Raw genomic sequence first — 12,573 nt, 5'->3', positions numbered from 1 at the left:
CAGGATTACCTGTTTACTGAAAAGGTAAACAGAGGCATTAGGTTATAGAAAACGCACTTAACCATTTCATTTCTCCCGGGTTTCGATCACGGAATTCCCGATCGTGAGACGAGAACTAAGCTGACAGCACTACCCTATATGACATGGATGAACGGGTGGATTTCTCCGGATACTCTTTCTTCTACGCGCTCCAGGAAAAGTATAAAAATTAAATTGAGTACCAGGTAAGTATTCCTGAGATTCTTTCAGATGAATCCAGCATCGAGCACACAACTGTTCGATGATCCTCCATTGACCCAGAGAGAAGATGTAAGACCTGGCGGACCGCTAGAAGCCGGAGTCAGGCAACAATTACTTCACTCTTGGAACTCCCAAGCTAGCGCCCTTGATCAATACACCACGACATGTTTAAAAAAAAATGCAACCTGGGATTCAACTGAATCCACGAGGAATTCCGAAACTTGGGTTGGGAGCCTCAGTACTCCAGTTAAATTACATCAAATTACAGGTCATTAAACTCTATATGACCCCTCAGGCCTCGGTTCGAATTCTAATGGGTCACAGAGTTTAAGTGAGTCTAAGCTACATATATATATTATATATATCCGTGAATGTGTGTGTATATTGGGATAACCGTGTCATTGACTTGGGCGTAAGTTTAGCGACACATGCGTCTCGTGTCATCGAATGACAGGTTAATTACCACCAACGTGCTGGGCCGGGAATATAAAGTCTGGCCGCCACTTAACTTGGTCCAAACCCTCTCAGCTCAACCGGCGTGCCTAGCAAGCTTCCTCTTCTCTACTAGGTCCACTCCTTCTACTCTATTAGCAAGCCACTCAAGATAAATCCACACAACTCCATCATGAGGTGAGCGCTCCTGTTAGGGGGCTGATCTGTTCGGTATAATGCTGACGTATCTACGGCTGAGCTAAGTCAGAGATACGTGTAGCTGAACCCAGCTAGTCTCACGGGTTGAGACGACCAGCGTAGTGTCGTCGAGGTTTAACGACCCCCACAGGTACAGCTTCGTGTTATCATATCTCTCACTCTCTCCTCTTACCTCTTCCCCACAGGTACAGCTTCGTGTTATCATATCTCTCACCCTCTCCTCTTAATACCCATCAGCATGGGAAATTGAAGGATGCTGGTCAGGTCTGTGACAATAATACGTGAAGTTTTACTAAGTTGAGCTTAACTAATAATTCATACAGTTTCATTTAGTAAACGAATTTACCATTTATATGATTAGTTTCAATTAGCTTTGCTGTGATAAGGATATGGGAAGTTATAGTTAGCTGATCTGAGCCAGTTACACGTGAAGTTGCAATGAGTTGATTTGTGCCAGTTAGTCTCATTAAGCTGAACCATGTCAAATGCACGTCCACTATCAATTATGATTCTCCGTGACGGTTACGCATGTAAGACGTAGAGAGGATATGAACGTGTATCAAGACCCGCATAACTTCCTGAGGTTATAAGGGACTTAATTATTGATAATTTAGTCTTTAAAATGAAGAGTAAATTGCGTAAGGACTACACAAGCCAATTGTACATGTCATTTATTTGTTTTTTTTTCATTTTAACTGGAAAGACTTATGACTAATAATTACACACATTGTGACTAAATTTTACCAGTTATATACATTATGCAAATCTGTTATCTGAACATGCGTAGTGAATGCCAATATCTGAAGTCAGTGATATTATGAACAGATAATGAAACTATCGACTCGGAAACCATCTCTGGCCCATTCATAACACTCCCTTAGGACCCTTCAATCATGGTGTAAAGCATAATTAGGGTTGGCCCCAAGACCTTGGCTTCCAACTTTGGACAGACGAACAAACACTGAGTCTATTATATCTATATACTGTAAAGATGTTTATATCTTTGCCGGTCTATCCAAAATTAGAGGACGGATGCTTGGGGCTAGTCTCACCCAACTTTGCAAGGGGGAATGGTCTGGGGTACAGGACAGACATAGGCTGGTCGAGGTTAGGTCTAACTTATATGCTTTAAGAAATGTCAGAATGTAACCCAACCCGCTAACCTGCGAGTTAATGGTCTAAAATGAAATCGGGTACGCGATTTCCGTAGGTTTTATCTCTTAGTCGAAAACGATGAACTGGATATCCTCAAAATGCATCCGGAGTCTGCCAGTGCAGACCGCTTATCACATGCCTCTGTATGACTAATCATCCTGTGTGATGGGGATTTCTTAGCATCACCTAGTTAGCTTTTTTGACACTGTACTCCACTTCATATAGTCTAGGGTAGCTGCACTAATGCAGATGTACCTAATATGTTAATAAAAAAAAAATGAACGGAATTCATTCTGCATGGTTACTGTGATGAAAATAGTCAGTTGGTAAATAGCTTGGGAAAATTAACATAAATATTCTAGAGAGAGAGTGAGAGATTATATATTACTAGTCACTTATACAGTACTAAAACTTGCGGAGTTATCTAGGGTTGTTAAATGAGGAATTGAATTGGGATACTCAACGAGTGAGAAAACGTTGACAGGGTTATCTTACCTCTCCCCACAGGTACAGCTTCGTGTTATCATGTCTCTCACCCTCTCCCCTTTTACCTCTCCCCCACATGTACAGCTTCGTGTTATCATGACTCTCATCCACTCCTCTCACCCCTCCCCCAAAGGTACAGCTTCGTATTATCATATCTCTCACCCCTCTCTTCTCACCTCTCCCCCACAGGTACAGCTTCGTGTTGCTGGGTCTCCTGGTCCTTGTCTGTGCTGTCTCGGGCAACGCCCTAGAAAACCAGGAAACTGCCAATGATCATCCTGGAATGGTCATCTTTGGAGACTTAAGACAGGATAAGTACGAAATCTTAGAACTGCTCTGTTGAGACCGTTTACCGTTATATGCTCAGTGGCAAGTGGTCTATAGATTGATGTGGTCGGTTGAAAGGATGATTAATTGGTTGAGAAGGAGGATGAGTGCCCGTTTGAGCTTTTAATTAAGTAGACAATTGGAAATAGTGATGAAGTCACCGGTTGAGAGTATTGCTGATGAGTCCGGTTGAGAGGAGTCGTTATGGCAAGGCGAAAGTAGGACTCTTTAGTGGACCAAAGTCATTCTATCTCGGTCTCTCTCCTGCGTGAACCTTGAGCTTCTGACCGACACACTGTGTTGCTTATTTGTGTCCTACTTAGACGGTAGATGATTGTTGATAACTCGTGTGTTGATTTCAGTGAGATTATGTCCAGTGTCTTCAGAGGAAATTGAATGTTTTTTTTTTTTTAACTTTGAAAATGTTCCAGTGGTTTGTCTATTCAACAATGATGACATTTCCTCTCATTTTCTGGAAGCTGAAAGTCTATTTTCCATAGACGTCGGTATCAAAGCCTGATGTAGTGCAGGTCTCTTCATCTATTATATTACCCAATAGTGGGAACAGGAAGCCTCGACTTTAGAACATTAAAATTAAGACAACTAAAAAAGATCTGAGTGTTGACCTATACAAGGCAGCTCGAATTGCTATCTACTCAAATTCATTCATATATTTGTCTAACCTACACTTGAAACAATCAAGTGGTCCAACGTCTACAATGTAAACAGGGAAATTGTTCCATAGACTAATTAACTTATTTCCAAGCCATTATTTACCCAGGTTTTCCTGAAACAAAACTTATCCAATTTAAATGCATTGTTCTGTGTTCTATTTTGTGTTGATATATTTAATATCTTTATATTAATCTCCATTGTTATATTCCTTTTATCCATTCGTGTACTTCAATCACGTTACTCCTTACTCTTTGCCTTTTCTAGATAAAGTAATTTTTTTATCTCTTTAGATATGAAACTTTTCTAATCACTGCAATTAATTTTATCATCCATCGCTGAGAGCGTTCAAGTGAATTAATGTCCATTCTATAGTATGGCGACCAAAACTGAACAGCAAAATCTAAATGAGGCCTGATAAAAACATAGTCCCCCTTTCCACCCTCCCTGAGAGGGCCAAGATATAAGCCTAAAGCATATATGAATTATTATCGGTTTCCTAACTTATTTCCTCCTACTTACCTCTATTTATACTACCTCTTACTTTCCTTTGAAATAACTAAGCCTTTATCCTTCTTTTAGATAGCTACTCCAGTACCACGGAGTACCTCTGCCTTCCTAATCACTCTTTCGTAAGGCACAGTATACAAAGTTAAACTATAATTAAGGTTCTAAACGTCTCATTGTTTTCCACGGTCAAGTGCTTGCAATATGTTTGTCTTTCAAAATGTAAAAGAATAACTTTTGTGATTATCGAATCAGGCAATAAATAAGTAATTAATAATTTATTCGCTAATGTATGGAAACACCTACTTGTCATTCGATAAATATTATTACTGTTGGTTGACTTGTTCATTCTCATGTGTTTCTTGTGTCTTAACATAGAATATAATAATTCCCTGCCTTTTAATATATATTTTTTGTAACTTTTGCAGCCCCTATACCAGCTCTTTTAGCAGTGAAGAGAGCAGTGAGGAGAGCAGTGATGAGAGCAGGGAATAGAGGTCAGACGACAGCAGCAATGAGAGTGGTCCACATACAAGGAGCACCCGTCCTACTAGACCAAGGAGGACAACCACAAGCACCACCACAGCTGCTGGCAAACAGATGCTAACAGAGGTCTTCAAACAGATGCCAGTAGATGTCTTCAAACAGATGCCAGTAGATGTCTTCAAACAGATGCCAGTAGATGTCTTCAAACAGATGCCAGTAGATGTCTTCAAACAGATGCCAGTAGATGTCTTCAAACAGATGCCAGCAGATGTCTTCAAACAGATGCCAGTAGATGTCTTCAAACAGATGCCAGTAGATGTCTTCAAACAGATGCCAGTAGACGTCTTCAAACAGATGCCAGTAGACGTCTTCAAACAGATGCCAGTAGATGTCTTCAAACAGATGCCAACAGAGGTCTTCAAACAGATGCCAGTAGATGTCTTCAAACAGATGCCAGTAGATGTCTTCAAACAGATGCCAACAGATGTCTTCAAACAGATGCCAGCAGATGTCTTCAAACAGATGCCAGTAGATGTCTTCAAACAGATGCCAACAGATGTCTTCAAACAGATGCCAGTAGATGTCTTCAAACAGATGCCAGTAGATGTCTTCAAACAGATGCCAGTAGATGTCTTCAAACAGATGCCAGCAGATGTCTTCAAACAGATGCCAGCAGATGTCTTCAAACAGATGCCAGTAGATGTCTTCAAACAGATGCCAGCAGATGCAAATAAATGTCTTATAAGAACATGAACTGTACTGTAATGCGGCCTTAATAAACGGAAACATAAAAATATTGTATCAATTCAGAAAAGTTCCTCCACATCTGAAGAACTATTTCAGCAGGGTTCGAACCTTTTTCAGAGTTCATTAAGTACAATTAAGAGACCAGCCTCTCCAAACCGTCCTCTCGAATAGTTCATCACATTTTTCACTTATAAATCACCTAAAACCAAAAACCTATTTAGTAAAAATCATAGCGGCTTGCAAAATTTACCTGATGTCCCGTTTTCCATTCGTGGTTCTACAGTTAGGTTCGGGCAATTTATAGCACATTAATTTAGTGACGCTGAGAACGCTGGAGAGAACGGGCTGCTCTCTCACCTCGATCATGGCAGTCTAGTCGTCATCTACGACAAAGTTAACGAGCTCTAAAACATTAAGGACGACCTCGCAACTCGTAAAGTAGGAAGTCGTAAATTCGTAAGCCCTTGGAGCTCGTAATCGTGGTAATATATACACCTGAACCGCCATGATTAAGGTAAAACAGGCAACTCTCCTGTGTGTGAAATGTCTAAAAGCAATTGGTTTGTATGTGTTGTGAGCATGTTGACTCCACCAGGCAGGTGTCGACCCAAGGATTTATCCTTGGGTCGAAGCAGTTTTAGGGGTCGAATCTTGGGTCGAAGATTTATCCTTGGGTTATACTGGGCAGCCTTTCTTTATTTCGTATATTTTCAATAACACACGTTGTCGTTTATATATTTAATGCTAACCAGCACGTATGCATGGCCAGGTGTCCTTCGTGGACGGATTTATTGATGCGTTTGACTGCATGTGATGTTGTGAATTACTGAGCACTCAATCACAGGAGCTGATTGAGGTGGTTGAAGTATGCGCACGTCGGAGTGTCTGATTTGAAGGGTTTTGAGAGCATTAGGTTGAGAGTTGACCTGATCTGGATTTAAAGTTGGGACACACACACATGCACACAGTTGAGGGTCTGGTAGCTGAGCGGACAGCGCTCTGGACTCGTAATCCTAGGGTCCGAGTTCGATCTCCGATGATGGCAGAAACAAAATAGGCAGAGTTTCTTTCACCCTGATGCGCCTGTTACCTAGCAGTAAATAGGGACCTGGGAGTTAGACAGCTGTTACGGGCTGCTTCCTGGGTGTGTGGAAAAAAAGTTAGTAATAGTTGATTGATTGACAGTTTAGAGGCAGGCCGAAAGAGCAGAGCTTAACCCCGGCAAGCTCAACAAGGTGAATACAACTAGGTGAATACACACACACACACACACACCCGAGTGGACAGCACTCTGGGTTATTACTCCTTAGGAACCTTGATCGATTCCCGGTAGAGGCAGAAACAAATGAACAGAGTTTTCTTTAACTGATGCCTCTATTCACCTAGCAGTAAAGAGGTACCTGGGAGTTAAACAGCTGCTCCGGGCTGTATCCTGAGGAGGTGTGTGTGTGAGAGAGAGAAATTATGTAGAAAATAGGATAGAGGAAAAATAGGTCGGGAATCAGTACATTAAACAACAGACGGTTAGAAAGGCGGGGTCCAAGAGCTACCAGGTCGATCCTGTAAACATAGGTACCTGACAATGAGCACTTGCTACTGCTTAAGGACGCCTTTAAGCACAGTTCCTGCTAAGTTTCACTTTCGAGGTGGAGAATTAAGGTAATTGCCTTTCCTAGATATAACAATCTCCTAGCCATAATAAAAAAGAAAGCATCTATACTCCACAAAGTACTCAAAAAAACAAAACACAATAACCACTCATTTCCAAAGGGGGGGGGGAGAAATTGACCTCCCAAATTTCTGACTCAGTGAGTGTGAAAATCAGGTCAAGTTTGGCTGGTTTGTCATTGCCTCTGACTCGTGTGGGTCAGGGACAGTAGCAGTTACATAGGCAGCATGGGCATTGATAGAGTTGTAGTTGTTCCACAGTTGTTTGTAATATGGAGGTGGGGGGGGGGGGGGGTGCGGTGGTGTTTATGTAGTGTGTGGATTGTGGTGGTAGTTGCACATGTGGTGGGGTGAGGGGGTGTGATAGAAGTTCCACATGTGGTGGGGTGAGGGGGTGTGATAGAAGTTCCACATGTGGTGGGGTGAGGGGGTGTGATAGAAGTTCCACATGTGGTGGGGTGAGGGGGTGTGATAGAAGTTCCACATGTGGTGGGGTGAGGGGGTGTGATAGAAGTTCCACATGTGGTGGGGTGAGGGGGTGTGATAGAAGTTCCACATGTGGTGGGGTGAGGGGGTGTGATAGAAGTTCCACATGTGGTGGGGTGAGGGGGTGTGATAGAAGTTCCACATGTGGTGGGGTGAGGGGGTGTGATAGAAGTTCCACATGTGGTGGGGTGAGGGGGTGTGATAGAAGTTCCACATGTGGTGGGGTGAGGGGGTGTGATAGAAGTTCCACATGTGGTGGGGTGAGGGGGTGTGATAGAAGTTCCACATGTGGTGAGGCGTGGCAGTGAAGTGATAGTTGAAGACGAAATTTTATAATTTGATGCACAAACAGTAGCAGTTCAAGACGCTTGTTTAAGCAATAAATAAAAAAACACAAAAGATAAGTTATCAGCGGTATTCGCGTAAAAAAAAAGATAGCCATGCGAGTGTTTATTTACACCCTACAATACCATATGCATTCACGTATATATACACACGACCATGCATACGCATATGTAAGTACGCACGACCATGCATACGCATATGTGTGTAAGTACGCACAACACCGCCTTGCTTGTGGATGTGCGCGCATTGCGACAGAGGAACAACACATCTCTTGTCTTCAAAGGTCACTTGAATCATCCACAGGCGTCGGCCTGGGGGTATATAATGGCTGCTTTGTGGTGGAGATTGATTCACTCCCTACCCTCGGTCCTCCTGGCATCACTTGCAAGTCTACTGCCGTCAAAAGCTCCGCACACAACTCCATCATGAGGTGAGGAGCGCCTCTTGTTAAAGCTGATCTGATCGGCATAATACTGACGTGTATATAGCTAAGTCAGGGATACGAGTAAGCTGAACGAAGCTGAACCGAGCTGATCTCGCGGGTATTTAGTAGCATGTTGATCATTTATATGACAATTATACGTAAAGTTTTGCGTGTTATACATGCCGTTTGACTAAATTAAGCTTTACCAATTTGCGGTTTCAGCAAGTTTAGTTTTGCCAATTATACATACAGTTGTACTAAGCTGGGTTAGCTGAATTATTTGCGATTGCGATTAATATCCAGTGTCTCACATTCGTTTTAAATAACTATAATCTTAAAATTATCTAAGGTTAACATTTTCCTACAAAATTGACTTAACTAATGGTACTTTCAGGAATACAAACAATGAAAAACTTGGCACTGACAAAACAAAATATATTTATTTTGCCAAGCATTGGAGCCACATATAAATACAACGTAGATATTCAGCTAATTCTCCTAAAATGATTGTACTTATAGCAATTATTTAGTCCAACGTACAAATATGAACTGTTGGACCGAAAAAGTTCGCGTTTTGTATTATGGAATACATAATACATGGAATACTTCAATACATTCTAATCAATTGGAGAACTAAATAACTAAGCAATACCAGGCATAATATTTAACCTATATATATGTTATATAAAAGTTCCAGGCGTGTTTAAATTAGTTTATTGTGAAAAATTGTGAAAAAAAATATTTTTCACATTTTTAGTAACAAAAATTTCACAAAAATGTGAAGTTCATTGGCTGTAACAATCTATTTCTTTACGTTGGGGCAATTAACTGTTGTGAGTACTGTAAGTTTAGGAGAATAGATCCATATATTATCCAGTAACACAAAAACGTCAGTTTTTGTGTTACTGGATAACTGTCATTGTGTTGTTAGCCATAGAATGAATTAATTGCTTCACATAACAACCACAGTTGAGCTTATATTGGCATTTAAGACTACGTCAGAGATACCAGGAACTCTCACATACCACAGAGAGCGCGTAGTTAATTTGAGCATAAACACGTCTCAACTGCTTACAAGGATGGTTGATGTGACGACATTGCTTCGAGGGCACATGACGACAAGGTTTAATCTCATCTTCATCAACACTTAACTCTTACCCTCTCCCCCTTCTCTTACAATGTCTCAACAGGTACAGCTTAGTGATATCATATGTCTCACCCTCTCCTCTACCCCACAGGTACAGCTTAGTGTTATCATATGTCTCACCCTCTCTTCTACCCCACAGGTACAGCTTAGTGTTATCATATGTCTCACCCTCTCCTCTACCCCACAGGTACAGCTTGGTGTTATCATATGTCTCACCCTCTCCTCTACCCCACAGGTACAGCTTAGTGTTATCATATGTCTCACCCTCTCCTCTACCCCACAGGTACAGCTTAGTGTTATCATATGTCTCACCCTCTCTTCTACCCCACAGGTACAGCTTAGTGTTATCATATGTCTCACCCTCTCCTCTACCCCACAGGTACAGCTTCGTGTTATCATCGTCTCTCTCATCCTCTCCTCTCATCTCTCCTCCACAGGTACAGCTTCATGCTACTACTATGTCTACTGGCCGTTGCCTGTGTCGTCTCAGGATACAATCAGCCAATTGAAAATACTCAAGATTTGGGAGCCCGGAATCCCGATCGACAGAACAGGTGAGGAGACTGAAACTCTACATTTGAGAGCGTTACTAATGTGGTTGTTAACATTTGATTATATGTGGTATTGATTGATGACTAAGGGAATGGATGAATATTGTTTCACATGATTAGTTATTCATGTCTTAGCATCCAGTTCATAAGTATTTGACTAACTGGATGTTTGACTATGTCTGGACATTTTCGTTTGCCAGTCCTTCATTACCTTAGTCTCTCAATATATCTCCCACGCAGACATAATATCTTTGGAAACAAAAGTCTTTCTAAGCTTTGATAACCGAATCCAGCTGACGAATTAATTCAGAAAACGCATCTTTCTTATAAAATATTTTTACTTTCCAATTTTTATGGAATATGTATACAATTAAATGCATATCATCAACAACGTTTTCATTAAAACGAAAACGTAAAAATCGTTCTGCCTATTAGGCAAATCGGGTCTTGCTTACTAGGGCAAGTAGGTAGTTACGACACACACACGTGTGAAATAACATGTGTGACACATATATATATATATATATATATATATATATATATATATATATATATATATATATATATATATATATATATATATATATATATATGTTTGTGTGTGTGTATTTATTTACTATTTAGAATTTATTTACTATTTCCATCATTTATTTACATTAAAGGCAACCTATTTACCTCTATTATGTCGACTACATATATATTTCTCTCTAATATACTCACCCACACACATCCCCAGGAAGCATGTGTATGCGTGTGTGAACTCACCTAGTTGTGCTTGCTGGGGGGGGGGGGTGTTGAGCTCTGGCTTTTTCGGCCCGCGAGTGTGTGTGTGTGTGTGTGTGTGTGTGTGTGTGTGTGTGTGTGTGTGTGTGTGTGTGTGCGTGTGTGTGTGTGTGTGTGTGTTCCTCGAAAAAAACTATTTTATTATGATTACCTTCCTCTCTTTTAACATATTTCTGCGCTTCTTAACATAAAACACTGCAATTTAACGGGTCCCTTTTTTGTTTTTAATCTAATTTTTCTAACTGCAGAGGATCTGTCAGGTTCTTGAGCAGTGAAGAGAGCAGCGAGGAGAGCAGTGAAGAGCACGGGCATGGCAGAGCTAACTATCGCAACAAACGGTGAAGGCATCACAGACAATGAATGCGTTCTACCGGATGCAGAACGACAATCACTGCTTTCACCTACAGCTTGAATATAGATTCGGCGAAATAACTATGAGGAAATTCGCTTTCTGCACGACTACCATCAAATATCTGCACATGGCAACACTGAAAAATATTGTTCAATATAAACTTAGTATAACTGAAGCACAAACAGAAAACTCGTACGAAGAAAAATAGGTGTTATTGTATTTAAAAATAATCCTTAAAAACAAAGAATTTTATGGAAAGGAATATGCAATGATAACATAAAATAAGTTCAGACAACTAAAATTTATATTATAAATTAATATAATAACACCGAAACCCCCAAGAAAGTCAGACAGATCAATTAACATCAACTGTTTTAATTAAATAATCAAAATCATCAATAAACGTGCATTTTTTATACGCCAAAAATTTTAATATTTGTGCATAATCTAACTGAAAAGAAGTATTTTCTAGCAACATGAAATACAATATAACTTTGCCTATGAAACAAATTTCTTTCTAATAAATTGTAGTGTTAAACTTTGTATCAATTCAGAAATGTTCCTCCACAATTATTTAGTGACTTTGGCTGGGTTCGAACACGGAATTGAGCACCGATCCGTGCTAGTTCGCCCCGGTTCACCCAGCAAATGGGGGACCTAGGTGTGAATCAAACAGTGGGTTGGGTTTCTGGAGAAACTAGTTGAATTAGACTGAAATATATATATATACTGCTGTGGCTCAGCAACGCCTTGCGTTGCTGAGCCACTGTATTTTCAGACTGTATTTTACTGGGCAGACTGTATTTTCTTAAATTGTCAGAAAACTTTTGACACAATACCCCATGAAAGGTTGGTTTCAAAAGTTGGAGAAACGGGTGGGAGTAAAGGATAAGGTGCTCCAGTAGATAAGGAAGAATCTAAGCAACAGGAAACATCGAGTAACTGTGAGGGGGGAGACATTACAGTGGCAAGATGTCACCAGGGAAGTCCCACAGGGCTTTGTACTTGGGCCCATCCTGTTTCTGATATATGTAAACGATCTTTCAGAGAGTATAGACTCACTCCTCTCAATGTTTTCTTATGATTCAAAAAATTATGAGAAAAATCAGGACAGATGGAGATAGACAGAGACTACAGGATGACCAGGACAAACTGGAGGAATGGTCTAGAAAATGGCTACAAATTTTTAACGCAGGAAAGTGTAAAGCAATGAAATTAGGTGAAGGAAGCAGGAGGCTGAACACAAGGTACCATCTGGGAGGTGAAATCATGCAAGAGTCAAATAAAGATAAAGATCTGGGAAGTTGATATCACACCGAACCTGTCCCCATAAGCCCACTTCAAAAGGATATCATCAGCGTCATATGCTAGATTGGCCAACATAAGAACTGCCTTTAGAAACTTGTGAAAGGAATCATTCAGAACCTTGTATACCTCTTATATCAGACCAATCCCGGAGTATACAGCTCCAGCCTGGAGTCCATACCTCGTTAAACACAAGACAAAGTTAGAAAAGATTCAGAGTTATGCCACCAGACTTGTTCCA

The 12,573-nt window shown here is 40.6% G+C and overlaps 1 protein-coding gene across 1 annotated transcript; it reads left to right on the top strand.

Moving 5' to 3' along the window:
• The first annotated feature begins 756 nt into the window (after nucleotides 1-756).
• LOC123773645 (RNA-binding protein 12B) lies at nucleotides 757-5,317 on the top strand. The gene is made up of 3 exons (XM_045767468.2): nucleotides 757-870; nucleotides 2,722-2,847; nucleotides 4,467-5,317. The coding sequence occupies exon 3, from the start codon at nucleotides 4,639-4,641 to the stop codon at nucleotides 5,275-5,277; it is 639 nt and encodes a 212-aa protein (XP_045623424.1). The 5' UTR covers nucleotides 757-870; nucleotides 2,722-2,847; nucleotides 4,467-4,638; the 3' UTR covers nucleotides 5,278-5,317.
• The last annotated feature ends 7,256 nt before the right edge of the window (nucleotides 5,318-12,573 follow it).

The sequence above is a fragment of the Procambarus clarkii genome, chromosome 72 (genome assembly GCF_040958095.1).
Source record: "Procambarus clarkii isolate CNS0578487 chromosome 72, FALCON_Pclarkii_2.0, whole genome shotgun sequence".
NCBI lineage: Eukaryota > Metazoa > Arthropoda > Malacostraca > Decapoda > Cambaridae > Procambarus > Procambarus clarkii.
This window is presented reverse-complemented; position numbering and strand designations above follow the sequence as displayed.

Excerpts from the sequence above, each read along its gene's own strand:
- LOC123773645 (XM_045767468.2), top strand. The coding sequence starts at position 4,639 with ATGCTAACAGAGGTCTTCAAACAGATGCCAGTAGATGTCTTCAAACAG.